At 56.5% G+C, this 16646-nt stretch overlaps 1 protein-coding gene across 1 annotated transcript; it reads right to left on the bottom strand.

The window, feature by feature from the left end:
• Positions 1 to 3095: 3095 nt before the first annotated feature.
• ALX3 (ALX homeobox 3) lies at positions 3096 to 13260 on the bottom strand. The gene is made up of 4 exons (XM_040232094.1): positions 12964 to 13260; positions 7610 to 7926; positions 4637 to 4765; positions 3096 to 4261 (listed from the first exon to the last, which is right to left on the bottom strand). The coding sequence occupies exons 1-4, from the start codon at positions 13238 to 13240 to the stop codon at positions 3953 to 3955; spliced, it is 1032 nt and encodes a 343-aa protein (XP_040088028.1). The 5' UTR covers positions 13241 to 13260; the 3' UTR covers positions 3096 to 3952.
• Positions 13261 to 16646: the final 3386 nt, after the last annotated feature.

The raw sequence follows: 16646 nt of genomic DNA, 5'->3' as shown, positions 1-16646 counted from the left end.
TTATTTATAGGCCACGTATGGGGTTTTTCTAAGTCTCCAAGGGGTCTTGACTTATAAAGGAAATGTATTCTGGGGGAATTCTCCCCTTTGTTCGCTCCCCATTCAGTACCTGCCCATTGAGCCTCAGTCCAGGCCCAGAGCTGGGCTTCCAGGACAGGTCTTGACTCACCAGCGAGATTATGAGCAGCCTGGTGGAGCCAGCAGTGTGCTCCATATGTAAGTCACATGGCCTAGGAGATGGAAGGTCCCTGCAATTGTCCTTTACCACAAAGAAGCTTGCACAGGACAAGGGGAATCAACACAATTTATGTGTACATTGTGGATTCTCTGCTGTTTTGTACTAGGATCAATAGCAAGTGTGTATTTTGAGACTAGTTTGAGTAAGATAAATTTTCACATTCTTATTTCACCATGTAGCCTGGCTCCCTGAACCCACCTACCTGAGGCTTTGACCTCCTTCCCGGTTTTTTATTTCCCCAATCTCTCCTCTGAAGCTTCACCTTAACAAAGGTGCCATTTTCTCTCTTGGTTTGCAAAGGTCTGTAAATATTTCTATATAGCTATGCAGAATGAACACACAATATCAAAGCTGCACAGGCCAGTAAAGCTTGGGCAGGTGAATCCTACATCTGCTGGCCTGGGAGGCGAAAGGCATTAACCATGGCCACAGAGAGCGCTCTGGGCAGATTGGCCATTTGAAGCCAGGTCTGGGCCGAGCCCGTTCTGGGTGTCCTGAGTGTCCAGGTGAACAAGACACCACGCTCTTAAACTTTCCTTGAGAAGCTCACAGTCGATGGAGAGCTGGCCGGAAAAGCAAGTGGAAGCGGTAATGTGGAGACAGACATCTGGAGGGCCTCACAGGGCCTGTTGCTCCCAGCCAGTGCCCTCCTACTGGGGAAGGGGCAAGGCGAGGGGAGCCTTCAGTTGTTGAGGGGAAGGCAGGGGGCTCCAGCATCAGGAACAAGGGCTCCCAGAGCACATGCTTTGTGCTCACAGCAGGGATGAGCCAGTGGCCGAGGCTGTTCTCCCTCTGCTGGATACAGGAAATGCCCAGTTCCTGAGGATGCTGGGCTCCGTTCCTGTCTGGGGCTACAGAGGGTCTGTGCATTGGGGTTATAATTCAAGCTGATGTGTAAAGGATTGGAAGCGCCTGGGGCTGAAGATTGAATGGCTGTAATAAGCAGCATTTCCTGATGCTGGATTGAGACTGGAAGCTGAGACTGAAGGGCATGCTAGCTAGGGCTCTCCTCTCCAGGTCTGGTGTCTGAGCCCCTGCCAGGATCAAGATTTAGGGCTTCTCTGGGTGGGACCCCCAGGTAGCGGAGAGGAGCCTTAGCAGAGGGAGACCAAGCCTAGCTCCTCTCAAGATTCCAAGTGGGGCCACTTCCCTTTTCCTTTTCTAAAAGGGTGAACTAAAGCCCCCAACCTGGCCTTGACTAGGCTGAGTGAGGCTGGGGGCAGGGGCATCTGGAGACCTGGGGGCTGTGTCTTGGGGTGAGACGCCTAGGGTGTGGAGGAGGAGAAGGGGAGGATGGGAGGACAGCTAATGGGAAGCAGGTGGAAGGGCTGCCCAAGTCCCAGCCAGGGGACAGGCCGGCTGGGATGGCCCAGTCAGTGGGAGAACCCGTCAACTCACAGATAATCCCAGGGAACAGGCTCTGGGATGCCCATTCATATTCATTATGTGTGAAGTGGGCGGTTGTAAAGTTAGCTTTCTCTTCATTTGGCTGTCACTAGACAGAAAAATATGAGCTGTGGGCAGATGCCCCTGGATGGGGGCCAGCAGCTGGTCTCCGGCCTCCCTGTGCCCTCCCCCACCAGGGCCTCCCTCCTGCACAGGGCCCGCTGCGGCCCTGCCCGCGTCTCCCGCCCTTGCTGCCTTGATCTCTGACTCGACTTTGTGTCTCTTTCCCACTTGTTTCCTTTGCTCTCACAGATTCCTTCCTCTTCCCTCTTTCTGAGCTGTGAGAGAGAGGGGTCGTGGTTTTTCTTGACCACCCCTCTGTGTCTGGCAGCCAGCACAAGATGCGGCTCAAGTGGGCACTTAGTATCTGCAGAACTAATCTTTCTCTCTGACTTCTGTGAGACAGTCCAAAATCTTGCTGGCTGCTCCTTAGGTGAAGAAGCTTATAGTGCAGTGCTCTTAGCCCTGGAAGTAGAAGGGTGGGTTTGCTCCCCAGTTCATCTTTGACCAGCTGGGTGAAGGTGGTGCTGCTCATCAGTGGTAGCTGGGACAGCTTCTTCCTACTGCCCAGGCTCTTCCCTTCCTGATGGACATGGGCTCAGGACACCTGGGCCTCAGAAGCCAGGCCCTCAAGTGAAGGGACGAGAAGGAAGACCCTGGTGTCCTCGGGGGCGGGGGGTGATTAAGCCTTGTCACTGACTAGGCAGATCCATCCATCTGATGGATCTGCGCCCTCCTCGGGAAGAAGCACAGCGCTGGCCACTGGAGTCTTTGTGTGCTTGGGTTTCTCCGCGCCTGGAGGAGGCCCGGGATGGGGGGAGCTGGGCTGCTAGCTGAGGCCAAGCTGCTCTGAGCAATGTGGTTGTGTTTACTGGGAGGGTGGGAGGGCTGGGCCTGCTTTTTTCCTGCCTTCCAGGAAGATAAGGCAGAAAGCGGGGATGAAGGATAGAATGGGTAATACTCTGAAACCACAAGAAAGGGTCCTGGCTTTCGTCTCTCCCTACAGCTCAGACATGCTCCTGGGGCGTCTGGGAGCAGGGGATGGCCCCACCCCCACTACTCTGGGGTCCCAGCCCAGGGAAGCTCAGAACCCTCAGTGGGCTCCCCAGACTTCCATCTCCCCTCCAGTGTCCATTCACCCACAAGCTGTTTCAGTTCTCACTCCCCTTCCCACCCCTGGTTTTCCCTTCCAGATGAGCCCAGCAACCCTAGAGCCAGGCTTTTCCCCTTGCTTTCCTGTACCAGCTGAAGCCACAGGGACCCTGGGCAGGTGACATGACATGCATGGGCCTTGAGGGCTGGCTGCAGGTTCATCTTCCCCTAGCCTCTAGGATCCCTGCCTGGACCCCAGGCACAGACCAGCCCTAGAGCAACAAAGTGCCAAACCCTGAGGATACACAATCAGCTGGTATAAAAAATACTGCCACCTTTATTATTATGCTGGGCAGCACATTTTTTTTTTACAAAAGTATCTTTACAAAAGTGGGGTTTGGAATCTCAAGGGCTGAGTCTGGGGAAATCTGTTTTATTCTTACCAACATCCAATGAGTAAACCAAGGGAGCCTGTGATTTCCAAGGCATTTCTCTGGCCTGATCTCATGGAAGAGAATTCAAACACTGGTGTTTCTGGTGGAATTTCTGCCCCTTGGAAGGGGAAGAGGACTCCACAGCATGTTGCAGGAGGGGGCCACAGGACACGAGGAGAGGTGGCGGAGCGGGGAGAAGGGGCGCCTTCTACACTGACCTCCAGTTTCCAGGCCTTTGTCAGCACCAGACCCTGGGTGCACACCCCCCTGTGGTGGTAGGCCATCTGCGTGGTTGTACGAGACTGATTTCCTCTAAGTGGCAAGGAACGCCTAGTTCAACCTGTTTCATCCTCCCATTTTCCTGCATTCCCTGAATGAGGTGCCAGTTGTTTCAGCTGGAGGGTTGACAGTTTGAAGGAAGTCTGAAGGAAGTAGGGCAGTATCTTTTTCCCTCCTGCCCAGAGTTTGGGGGGAGGGGACCCAGTGTGTGGCAGGAAGAGTCCTACCTGCTTTGAAGTCCCCTTTCTCCTGGGCAGCCTTGCCTTATTCTAACAGGAAAGATTCTGTAGCTCATTCCCTGCGGAAGCCTGAGGGTCCCAGCTGCGCTGCCGGGGCCTCCAGGAACCTTTTGGGCTTGGAGGCAGAGGTGTGTCCTCTCTGGCATCCAGGCCGGGGTGGGGTAGGAGCAGCTGGGAGCAGAAACGGGGTTGGGCAGCTCAAGTCTGCATGTCCACGAGACAGATCATGTGGTCCAGTTCAGCAGGCTGGGCGGCTCCTTGGGCTTCACCCTGAGTGAGATGAGGCTTGGAGACTTATAGTCGCCATCCGGAGAAGGCTCAAAGCTGTGGCCCCCTAGGGCGGGGGAGAAGCCATGGATGGAGTAGATGCCAGGGTGGGCTCCAGGAGAGGCTGGCACCCCCATGAAGCCAGCCACATTCCCATGAGGGTGGGAGTATGGAGACATGCATGGGGAGGGGACGCCCTCTGGACTCACGAGGCAAGGACCCCCAGGGCTCCCAGACCCTGAACTGGGCCACAGGGAGTTCTGTAGCTGAAAAGAGAGAAGTAAGCCCGTGAATCAGAAGGCCCAGGGGCCTCCCTAACCTAGAGACTCTTCTCTTGCCCTTAGGGCTCCAGAAGCTGGAGAGAGCTTCCTCTTGGCCCAGGTCTAGAACCTACCCCCCAACACTCACAGTGACATCTCAGAAGGCCCCTGCCGTTACTTCTCAAACTGAGATTTCCAACTGCTCTACATACATCCTTCATGAGACTGGTCAAAGCCCATCTCACAGAGGAAGAAGTGATTCACCCATAGTCACATGGAGCCCTAAGGCTGCTCCTGGTCTCCCTGGGGCCACAGCTTACCCTCTGGCTGGCTTTCCCACAGAACTGCCAGGCCCTGAGTCTGGGTGGGGAGAGGTCTCACCTGGGGATGGCTGTCGGTTCGGGGCAGCATAGAGATGTCATAGGCAGACGTGAAGGGGTTCCGCCCCTCCTGGATCTTCCCATAACGCTCACGCTTCCGCCACTTGGCTCTGCGGTTCTGAAACCAGACCTGGGGACAGGTTGGGAGAGGTTGAGAAGGTGACAAAGCAGCCATGAGGCGTGGAGCCCGCTGGGGAGAGAGTTGATGGCTGTGTCCTCCTGTGAGTGGTGGGGAGCTGGCTCCAGGCTGGTGACTCTGAATTGCAGGAACTTACAAGTTCACATCATTCTCAGGGCCTGGGATGGGGCCTAAAAGAAGCCCAAACCCAGAGAGGGTTTACTGGCCCTGTGGGCCCTCCCCTGCTCCCCAGGCTGAGTCAGACTGGTTCTCCAGTCTGGCTGTGTCTGGTAAGGGTAGTGTTTGGGGTCTGTGGCCTCAGAGCCCCGGGGCGAGTACGTGTGTTGGGCTTCTAGTCTTATCTCTTTCCCAGTGTCCGCACCGGACTGCACCTGAGGAATGCAGTAAGGTAACCTGAAGACCACAGCCTAAAGCCCAGCTCCTTAACATGGTCCCTTGGCACTGACCCCTGCCCCTCCCTACAGCCTCGTCTCCTGTCGGGCAACAACACTCAGTTCTTCCTAGCGGCCTCTCACCCCAGCTGCATCTGAAACACTGCTATCTGGCTCCTCCTGCCTTTGCCTAGGTTTTTCCAGCTTGCGCTACCCACCCCCACAACACATAGCTTTGAGCTGGGCACCCTCTCCTGGGCTTCCTGAAAAGCCCAGCATAGCTCTCATAATACTCATCACACCCTACTGCCACCATCGGTTTTGGAAGCTCTTCCCCACTTGTTACCGCGCTGGCAGGTGAGGGCGGCTCACCTGTGTGCCGCCCACATAGCTGGCTGGATTCGTCACCTGGCCTTGCTCTGTGTGTGCCGGTGCACGTGCCAAGCTCTAGGCTAGATACCGGCGCTATCGAAACCAAACCAAGCACATTCTCCTGCTTTCCAGGGATTCCGCTGGGATCCACAACAAAAGGAGTTGCATGTGTGTGTAAATAACCCTGCCCAAGTCCCTCACTCCCCACACCCCCTCTCACTCAGGGAGGGAAGGCCCAAGAGAGTTAAGAAGTTGGGCGTACTCCCAGCCCTTAACCCAGGGTTGCAGATCCCAGAGCAGGCCTGGGTCAAGGCTAGGGAGGGCCCACTACCGGTTCCTCCTTGCTCCTTAATTTGCTCTCCCTCCCCTGCAGTCCTTGGGGTTGCAAAGAGTTGGACATGACTGAGCAACTGAGCAACAACAACCTCTGCAGACAGATGGAGGAGCCTGGATTTGCTGATCACTTTTCTTGTAATTCTTCCCTGTCACCACCCGCTCTCCCCTCTGAGCTCTGAACCTGCCCCCTGCACTTTCCCGTGGGTGATCCCCTTACTCCTCCCAACGAGGTGGGGTCTATGGGTGGTGTCATGCTCCTGTCAAGCATCACTGCACTTGGGCCTCAGTCATCATGGAAGTTTCGGGACTAGGTCTGGGGGCCTGTGGCCATCCCTCCACCCCTTTAGGGTTGAAAAGGCCTAGAAGGGCAGTGGGGAAAGTGTGTACTGCCTCCCCAAAGCAGTTCCATGGGGGCAGCTATTCAGAGCATCCCCTGCCACGATCCCCACTGAGGCTTGCTGGGCTGTCTGGAGATGTGACATTTGGACTTGCACAGCTTATGTGATCAGGGGTTATCTCGAAAGCTGGGCCTCTTACCCTGATGGTCCCATGCCCTGAGGAGCCCTGAGGAACAGTTCTGAAAGTCTGTTTTGGGGGCTACCTGGTAGGAACATGGAAGCAGGAAGACCCAGCAGAATAGAGTCCTATGTTGAATTCAACTGAAGGGCATTCTCTGCTAGGCTCCAGTTGGCCTCTATAGGCTGACTGCTGGTTCCCATATTCCCTGCCTCAGGCCCTCCCCGCCCTCCCTCTGGAGGGGCCCCCACCCAGGCTGTGATAAGCATGAGCTCTGTCCTGGGTCCACTGGGACAGGGAAGCTCCTTTGCTTAGAGGTCACCTCCTCACCTTTCCCAGGAAGCCCAAACCCAACCCTTCTCCTGGGGCCTCCAGCTTGGCATCAGGGAGCCTGCTGCGTATCAAGCAGGTTCAGAGCAAGGCAGCAATGACCGTCTTCCTCTTAGGCCAGACTCGTGTTGAAGCCCCCTTTTCTGTCCCCACCTCCTGCTCACCACCTTCATGCTCTTTCTCACTCCCAGCACGCCTTGGACATGGATTCCCTTCCCTTCTCTCTCTCCCAGCATCCCTCTGTCCTCCCGCCCCGTCCACACAGGCTGGGCTCCACCCAAGTGAAGCTGGCGACAGCTCCATCCAGCCCCAGGGCCTGATCTCTGTTGGGAAGAGTTTGTTGTTGTGGGCAGGGGCTTCCCGCCAGGCTCTCCCAGCCATGGTCTGGGAATTGGCAAGACTGAGGTCACTGGCTCAGGCTGGCTTTAAGCACCACTGATCCTGAGACCCCTGGCAGGGACCCTCCCCATTCTGGGCAGCTACCCTGGGAGCGGCCCTGAGACGTGTTTAGCATTTCACATCTTCTAAAATGCTGTCATACCTGTGATCCTCCAAGATACTCCTCATGTGGTAGTACTATCATTCTCTTTTCCTAAATTGGGAAACCAAGACTGTGACATGCCCCAAGTCACCTGGTCAGCTAGTAAGTGGCAAAGTTAGGACACACACAGGTCTTTTGACTCCAGGAGGCTGTCACCCTCATCCCATACAGGAGCCTCAACTTGGGCTGCGAGCCTGTGGCTGCAGATGAGCTGGGCGTGGAGGGGAGCCCAAGAGGGCTGACAGGGGCAGGCGTGGGGAAGGGCAATGCTGTGGTGCCAGCGTCCACCTTTCCTGGCCCCCGTGTGGCCTGGCTCACGGTCTAGGTGGTCAAGGCAGCCAGGGAGCCCTGTGGCCGAGGTGCCCTCACCTGTACTCGGGCCTCGGTCAGGTCCGTGCGCAGAGCCAGCTGTTCCCGGGCATATACATCAGGGTAGTGGGTTTTCTGGAAGACTTTCTCCAGTTCCTCCAGCTGGAACGTGCTGAAGGTCGTGCGGTTCCGGCGCTTCTTGCTCTTGTTCTTGGCCACCTCCATGGAGTCGGGGAGTCCCGGGGACAGAGGGACACGCAGGCTGGCCAGGCAGGGGCCTGGGGAGCCTGGCAAGTTAGAGGTCCCGTCTCGGGGGCCCCCTCGGCAGTCCAAGGGCAGCTGGGGGAAGCTGGCAGCTTTGGAGGCCTTCTCCTCAGCTGCAATGGAAAACACAAAAAGGAGGATGGAAACCGAACCAGGGGGTTTTGTGGGTGGAATGGAAGGAGGGGGAAGAACGTTGACGCTTCAGTCCCCGCCTCCCCCTTCCTTTTTCCTCAGTCCTCCCAGCAGCCACCCTTCAAGGGAGCCTGGCATTCGGAGGCCTGCCTGCTGAGCCTACAGCTGGGGAGGGGGCCCTGGGGAACCATGTGCTCTGTGGTCTGGGCAGATCTGCTGGGGCCGGAGGGGGGTTCATTTCGGGGAAGTGCTCTGTGGTGGCGCATCCCACAGGGTGTGGAGGTGCCAGGATTGATGCCACAGCAGGGCCAAGCCCAGGGGTGGGAGGAGAGGGTAGGGATGCCCCTGCCCCTGCCTCCTTAGCCCTGACTGCAGGCCTTGGCTCCCGTACCCTCAAGCCCAGGCCTCTGCTCCAGGACCAGACAAGGATGCCTTATTCTCTGAACCCCCAGTCTCGGGACAGTGTCAAATCCTCCTGTCCTGGGGTAGAAAGGGCAAAGAAGCTTCAAGAGGGATTGTCAGATTCTTCATAAGATATTGATGTTTGGGCAAGCACTGAAGCTCCAGCCTTAGGGAGCAGGAGACAGGTGACAGGCTATACTCGGAGAAGTTGAGGTGGGGAACAGTGGGGAATAGCATAGCCTCAGAGCCTATCATTCTTGTTGTCGTCTATCCCCACTCCCTGGGAGTCTCTGACTCCCCCATTGCCCATGATTAACCAGCAGCCCCACTCTGACGTGCTCATCCTCATTTGGGAAGCTTGGCGGAGCTCCACCACGACGGAGTATGGTGGAAAAATAGGTCACCCTGATCACCCCGCCCTCTCCCTCTGGCAAGGACCCCCAGCAGCGTCGCCATGAAATCTCTTCTCAACATTCCTCTGGGATGTCAGCAGCGACGCCACACAGACGCCCAACTGATTCACACAGCCCCTTCCCTGGCCCCAGGCCCATCTCCAGTGGGGGCTTGGCCCCCAGGAAGCCCAGGAAGCTGGCACCAAGAGGCAGTTTCTTTCCCAGGACTTGATGTTGGCTCACTAAAGTGGGGAGGGGCAGGAGAGAAAAGACTGAGAGATAGATCAAAGAGATGGGTTCTGGAGCTCTGGATCTGATGCGTCCCTGTCTCCTTGTGGAGGACAAGTTGGGTGAGGTGCACCCCACCGCCTGCTCCCCATAGCTGGAAGATGGTGAGTGACCTCCCAGGACTCCCCAGGCTGTGAAAAAAGCTATGCTTCACGAATGTGTCCTGGAGGCTGGGGAGAGTCAGGTAGGGCCTGCCCTTGGGTTAGGCCTAGTGACAACCCAGACACTTCGTTCATGATTCAGGTGGAGCACAGGTGGGGAAACTGCTTCAGTCCTTGACTTCTATTCCTGGGTGATACATTTGGTTCTAGTGGTAGTTCCACCAGGTAGGACCTCAGGAAGGAAGACTCAATGGTAGTTGGAAACATAATTTTAAGTGGTCAGGAAGACCAGGGGGACTGGGAGGGGCACCATACACACTGCAGGGTGGAAAGGGAGGGGTCTTGGTATCTCAGATTCAGAGGGAGGGATGGCTGGACTCCAGGCAGAAAAGGGTGAGGGTGGCTCAGGGATGGGGGTCAGAGGAGCTCTGATGTCCCTGCAGAGGGCTCCCCAAAGCTCCAGGGCTTGCTCAGCTCTCACCGGGCCCTCAGTATCTGTCTCGATAGGATATGCCCAGATTGGAAGGGATCAGTCCTGGGGCTCCAGGACTTGCCTTCTTGACCTTAAGCCACCCACCTACCAGGGATGAAAATGTAGCAAGCCTTCTCAGAATAGCTACCCCCCAAAAGAGCCAAGCTGGCTGGCCTCTGCTGGCCTCCCGGGACTGCCCACTCTGCAGCCCTCCCAGAGGACCACAGAACTTCTCCCCTCCTCAGTGCCATTGCCCTGAAATCTCCATCTGCCCGGAGGACTCCAGCGTGAGGCCAGAGAATTCCCTCTGGGACAGGGGCTTGCATCACAGAACACCAAGCAGCCTCCTGAGAAGCAAGGCCCAGAAGAGAAAAGAGGTGGAGATGGGCTAAATGGAGGGCAATGGTCAAGGAAAGGCAGAGCGGGAACAGAGGCCGGTAGTCTGAGCTTATCATGGGAACGATGCACTGTAAGCCCGGAGTACATTCAAAGCGTGCACGGGCTCTGTACAGGAGTCACTTGTACCTACTGGGGCCACCGGGAGATTAAGGGGGTAGTGCCCCTGTTGGAGACTGGAAGCCTGGAGCCCGGCACTGAGGTACCGGGTGGCCTGAACAACAGTCAGGAAGAGCATCAGCAGAGCTCGGTCCCTCACTTCCTTCTCTCCAGTGCACTCTCGCATCCCCGGTCCTGCTAGCCACTGACTGGAAGCCATGGCAGCTTGGAAGCCGCACAACTCGGGCTGCCTATAGGGAGCCGCGCTGTCCCCCATGGATGGCGTCCACGATGCCGCAGGACCAGCTAGCCGGCTTTCAGGCTTTCAGCTTTCGCCGGAAAGCTTAGTCCCCGCGTGCCCCTGCGCAAGAGATCCGCAGAGATCTCTGAAGCCTGAGGTTCCCCAGCTCGGCTGAAGATCCGAAGCCGGTGTAGACCTACACGCAGTCTGGAAACACCCAGTGGGGCCTTGGGGCTCTCCTGAGAGGTTTCCAATCTTGCCCTAGTCTTAGCGGGGCTGACGACTGGGTACTCTTCTCAAGTCCGAGGCCGGCCCAGGAAGCGCGGCCAGCCGGGTTAGCCGGCTCAGGGCTTCCGCGGCGGCGAGCGCGTTTTGAGATCAAGAAGCCAAACTAGAGGACAGACTGGAAGGCCCCCGGCAAAACAGTGGGGGACGGCCAGTCACCTCTCTGGCCCGCTGAGCTGCCACGCGCTGAGGGCGCGAAGGCTGCTGGCACTGCCCCTACACTACCGCGGTCCAGACCGGGGCTGCGCGCTTTCCGCAAACGGCGGCCACGGGCTGGAGAGGAGCGCGGTGCGCCGGCTTTCGAGCGCTCAACTAAGGGCCTCGCCGGGATCGCGAAAAAGAGGGGACACAGCTGCTCGCTCATGGTCTAAACTGGAAACGCTCTGAGCTTGTTATTTTAAAAACCGAGAAATTCGGTGGGTTCCCCCTTTTGACCAACATTTCCCACCAACCAGACTGCACAGCCCGGATCTCCCGGGCCGTCTCTCCCTAGCAGCCCGTCTCTACAGCAGGGACCCAAGCCACCCGCCCACCAGCCCAGTTCAGGCTAGGGCACTGGGGAGGCCACTGGCGGCCGGGGGCTCTACCCAGTTTCGGCTCACATCCGCCGCGCCTCCTTTTCGTTCAGTCTGTCCTCTGCTCAACTCCCATGGTTAATTTCCTTCTGCTTGTTCCCATTTTGCTATTTTCTGCACTTTTAGGATGCCTCTTTTACTTCATATTGTCTGCTGCTTCTCTTTTCGTCCATTCCCTTCTTCTCCATTTACCCTCTTCCTTCGATCCTCCTCCGCTTTTTTTTCGTTCGTTCTTCATTTCTTTCTTTCCGTTCTGCCCAGTTCGCTGACCGCCTTTTACCTTTCTTTCTTTCCTCTCTCCACTATTGTTTTGTCGAATTTCCTTTTACCTCTTTTTGGTTGTTTACACTTTTTGGGTTTTTTTCCCCACGCATTTCGTTGTTGACACCGTCGCGGTCACTAGATTCCTCCTCGCCGCTCTTTCTGCTCCAGCGCTCTCAGCAGTTTGCTCGGCGCCGGGGTCGGTCGCGATCCCGGCTGTCCGTCCGTGATCCATCGTGCCCAGCAGGGACGCTGAGCCGCAGGGTGCGTCCTGCCGAACGCGGCGCGTCGAGCCAGGCCAGGTACCTGTGTCCCGGGCGGTGCTCACGGCGCTGCGCGGCCGCCGCCGTCTGGCTGGGATCAGAGGAGCCAGGCCAACTGCTTCTCATTAAGTCCCAACTGTGGTTTTTATCAGGAGAGCCTCTTTCAAAGGGCACAGACACGAAGCTCCGCGGACTCGCTCATTTCCTCCACTGACCCCCACACACCTCCCTGCCCTCCCTTACACGTTCTCACCGCCCCGACTGGGCGAAGGCCGGAGCTGCCTGGCCACTCCGCAGAGGCCCGCGAGGCGCCAGCGGGGCAGAGGCGAGTTGGGAGGCGATCTCGAAGGATTCAGCTCTGGGCCTAAGCTTCGGGATGTGGCAGCAAATATGAGGCGGGCGCGGGCACCGACACTTCCACAGGTCAGCCGGTGCAGCGGCAGCCGCGGGGTTGGGTTCAGGCCCGCTTGGGCGCGCTCTTTGGAGACCGCACGGTCCAACTGGCGTTAGCGCCCAGGGCATCAGCCCAGGAGCAGCCCAAGGCACCCAGGGCTTAGGCCCACTCCCGACGGCCCCGCGGTGATCATCCAGCATGAGGAAGCCAAGACTGCTAGAAGGACGGCCATCGCCGTGCATACGACGGAGAGGCCAGGTTAGTCTGGGAAATAAGAACACAGTTATTCTGCACTGAGAATGGCCCGGGACTGCCTCAACAACCGCGGCCACTGTACCGAGGGCCTTAAGGCGCAGACAGCAGCGCCTCTCCCGGGGGAGGCCAGGCCGCAACCTCCCTCGGCTGAGTCCGGCTTGGCCACTGTAGATCGGGGCCACTCTCAGGGCCGCCAGACACAAAAGCCGCGCTTCTCTTCCCGCACTGGGGCGAAGAATTAAGCCTGGCTCCCGGGCCTCGGTGTCAGTTCCCGCCCAACTCCGGCAAGGCACGATCTCTGCTTCCCGGTTCCGGCCGTCTTCCGGCCCAACGGGGCCCGGGGCCGTCGCCACTCCAGCCTCCCTGGACCTCCCGCCTCCCTTTCCCGCCGCCAGAGGCACGCGTGGCTCTGCCTCCCCGCACAGCGCTAGCTTTCGCCCAGTGCGGACCACCTCCGGTCCGGCTTCAGAGAGAGCCGTGCCGAGGGGCGAGAGAGGTAGAAACTTCTGAAATAGGCGACCAGGAGAGGGAAGCGGGGAGGCCCCGGCGGGCCCGGGGTGTGAAGAGGGAGAGCGCCCCCGCGCCGCGCGTTACCTTCCTCGGGGCTCTCGTAGAAGTGGCCGCCGTTGAGCGCCGGGCCGGGCCCGAGGTCCTGCAGGTACTTGGCGGGCGGCTTGGCCGGCTCCGGGAGGTAGGGCTCCAGGGGCCCGCAGGCCGGAAAGCGGGTCAGCCGCGGGCCGCGGGGTGGCGCGGGGTGCAGGTGAGGCGCGGCGGCGGGGGTTCCCTGGGGGCCCGGAGGCTCGTCCCCGGCGGCCGCGTAGGGGCCAGGCCCGGGCCCCACGCCGAAAGGCGCGCAGCGCTCCGGGTCCATGCCGGCTCGGGGCGCACAGGCCGCCGGGGGCTCCGGGGCTCGCGCTGCCCGCGCGGCCTGTGAGCGCCCGCCGAGGGGGAGGGACCTGGGCGCGGGGGCGCGGAGCCCCCGGGAGCGGGGAGCGGCGCGCGCCGCGGGGGGCGGGGGGGCGGGGGGGCAGGGGAGGGGGCCGCACTCTGACTTAATGCTGGAACCATCCACGTCACGTGCAGCCCCGCGCGGGTTAACCCCTCGGAGCCCGGTAGCCCCCTGGTTCACTCCAGTCCCGGTATCAGAAGCAGTGGGAGAAGGGGAGGAAGCCACCCCCTCTCTCGAGGGTAGAGTCCCTTTTGTCTGTGCATCTTGGCGAGTCCCTTGTTTAGAGCAGCACTGGCCCAGATACCTGGCCCGGAGGCTCCTGACTCCGGAGGGTGAGACACTTCACGGTAGAGACCCCATCCACGCCCAACAAATACTTTTAGGTCCAGTCTCCTGACTTTTAGTCTGGGATAATGGCCAGGGAACAGGTAGGGGCTGGGCTGGGACGTTTACTCTCTTTACTGGGAGTTGGAAAAACTTGGCCTTCAGCAAAAACACCTCCGTTATAGAGATATCTTGTTTTTTCTCCAGGCGAGGAGTCATTGCTGTGTGGAAACAGCTCTAATCTGGTAATGGGTGCTGGGAGCAGGGTGTGATAATTAATTAGCTGTGGGGCCTTGAACTAGTCACTTAAGAGTCCTCATCTGCCTGTGGACATTGGACAGTCAGTCTTCTGAGTATATATTCCTCGTGAGTTTCAGAAGCAGAGGCAGGGGCAGAGAAGACAGCTGGGCTTGCAGAGGCATCTCAGGACTGTACAGAGTCCACCAGAGGTTACCTTAGGAGCAGGTGGAGGAGTTCTAGGAACTTTGTGGTTTCGTGTTTGAACAACAGGCATGGAGTGAATGCCTTTTAATGGGCAAATGATCTGAAAGTGCCTAGGACCTCCTGGAGGGGGCTGTCTGCAGCTCAGACTTCGGGTGCTTTTGCCCCAGGCCTGCCACTTTAAAAGGACAAAGTAGGACCATGTCACCTAATAGCTGGGTCTCCCTAGCCAAAAGGAAGCCCAGGACTAGGGCAGTAACTTAGAATTTTTTAAAAGTGAAACAACCTCCACCTTACCTAAGATCTGGGAAGAAATACCTGTGGGCCCTAGAACCCTGCTCACTTTTGTGGACTGAGGAGTCCCTAGTTCTGGGTCACACAGTTTTTTATTTTCACTGCCTCCAGAGATTAGCAAGAAGGATGGGGAGTCGAACATCATTTGTATTTCATTTGAATTCTCAATTTTTAAAGGAATCTAAGGGGCCTGGTGTGAACACCTCCCTCTTCCGCTGGGGGCTTAGAGGGGGTTTCTTGGCTGTCCTCAGCCAGAGTTGGGCTGTAAATCAAGGGCAAACAGGAACCAGAAGCCTTGCATCTCACAAGTAGTCATTAAGCCATTATTAAACATACCATAACTTCTCTGAAGCCTTATTGGTTTAAACACCACATTGGAGGCATTATGGCCATTAGGGCCCCTAATCACAGACTGCAGACTGGAGTAGTGAGATGGGAGCACCTGGAGCTGCTATTTCCAGCCAAGAGGGAGGCTTAGCTTGGAATTAAGCTTCCTCTTTGGCCTTACCAGGGGCATCCATTCTCTAGGATCCAGTGGATCCCAGCTCTGGGCAGCCAACTTGTATTGATCACTTTTGCCCATTCATAGGGGTTTTTCAATAGGTATTGAGTTAGTCAATCAACTTACCTCAATTATTGGGTTAGGGCTGTAGATATTGTTGACTTTTTTCAGGAGCATGTTAATGTCAATTCAGGACACCTTTTCTGTTCAACAAAGTAATCAAGTAGCTTACTATGGAAGACAAAAGTATGACAGAAAAACATCATCAACAGTTTAAACAGGGCAGCTAAATTTAAGTGCCAAGTGTTTTGCCTCCAATGATAACCTTTCTGAACCTCAGTCTACTCATCATAAAAGTGGGCCCTTATCCATGAACAAGGAATATTTGAGGAACACTTATTTGATGGATGTGATGAACTGTGTTCATTTAAGAGATTTTTATTATCATTAAGAGATCCAGAAACTGCAGCCAGATTTCTGGGCTACATCACTGAATTGGTGGAAGGCTCCATGGCCTCAGATGGAAGGTTCTATGATTGGGGGCTGAGCAGAGAGACCTAGGTACCCACACTCTTTTCCAAACCCAGAAATTCCTTTTGCCTTTCTCACCCTCTTTGAACAGAACCAATTTCCATGCTGAGATGGTGTTTCCAATTGAACTGAGGTGGCAGAAAATCCCAGATTCCATTTAAGGTGGGTCAGGTAGATAGGGTTGCCCCCCTGGCAGGGTTTTCTTCCAGGACCATGCAAAAGAGTTCTTAAAGGGGCCCTTCCTGCCCCCTCTTAGACACCACTAGTGCACACTCATCTTTATCCATATGTGGTCTGGCCAGTCTGATGGGGCAGGAGCATAGAAAAAAACAAAAATGCAACCTCAGAGTTTCAAGGTTTTCTTTCTTAGGAGAGATGAGAAATCATTGAAGTATCGTAGGGGACCTCATTTTACAAATAAAAACAATAGCTAACACAGGTAGTGTCATATAGTGTGCCAGGCGCTGTCTAACGTATTCTCTATTGATTTACTTGACCCTCATGACAACCCCAGGAAGGAGACACAATTATTATCCATATTATCAGAGAGAGACTGAGGCCACAGAAGGGTGCCATTTGTCCAATGTGGATATCAGTGGCAGATCGAAAATTTATGCTCAGGCCCATGGTTCCCACCAGCTATCTCTCAGTTGTTCTTCAGCTAACATAACAAAACTGGAACCATTAGCTGCACACCTCCTTCCCCCAAGGGAAGGTCAGGACTTCTTTTTTGTAATGTATTTTTTTGGCTGTGCCGGGTCTTATTCGCGGCCGCAGGCTTTCTCTAGCTGCAGCGCAGTCTTCTCTTGGGGCACACGGGCTTCTCTAGCTGTGGTACTCAGGCTCTGTAGTTGTGACATGTGGGCTAGTTGCCCTTCAGCACTTGGGATCTTAAGTCCCTCGACCAGAGATCAGACCTGCATCCCCTGCATTAGAACGTGGATTCTTAACCACTGGACCACCAGGGAGGTCTCAGAACTTCTTCCTGATGCAATTTGAGGCCAAAGTGGATGGGAACAGAGTTGGTCCAAGATGGAGCCATATTGCTGCCTTTCTGATCACCAAATGACAGTTTCTTGAGACCTGACATGCCCAGCTGTTGGTGGTTGGGACAGTAGGTGGTGGGGGGTTTCTGCTAAGCTGAGACCAAATGAAACAGCATCTAACACCTGAGAGGTTTTATAACCCACCAACACAGCCAGATGTGGGGCAGAGTTTTAAGAGAATTTGTGAGTT

Source organism: Oryx dammah, unplaced genomic scaffold, assembly GCF_014754425.2.
Source record: "Oryx dammah isolate SB20612 unplaced genomic scaffold, SCBI_Odam_1.1 HiC_scaffold_28, whole genome shotgun sequence".
In the NCBI taxonomy this organism is placed as follows: Eukaryota; Metazoa; Chordata; class Mammalia; order Artiodactyla; family Bovidae; genus Oryx; species Oryx dammah.
The sequence above is the reverse complement of the archived record's forward strand: the minus strand, read 5'-3'. Positions and strand labels throughout refer to the sequence as shown.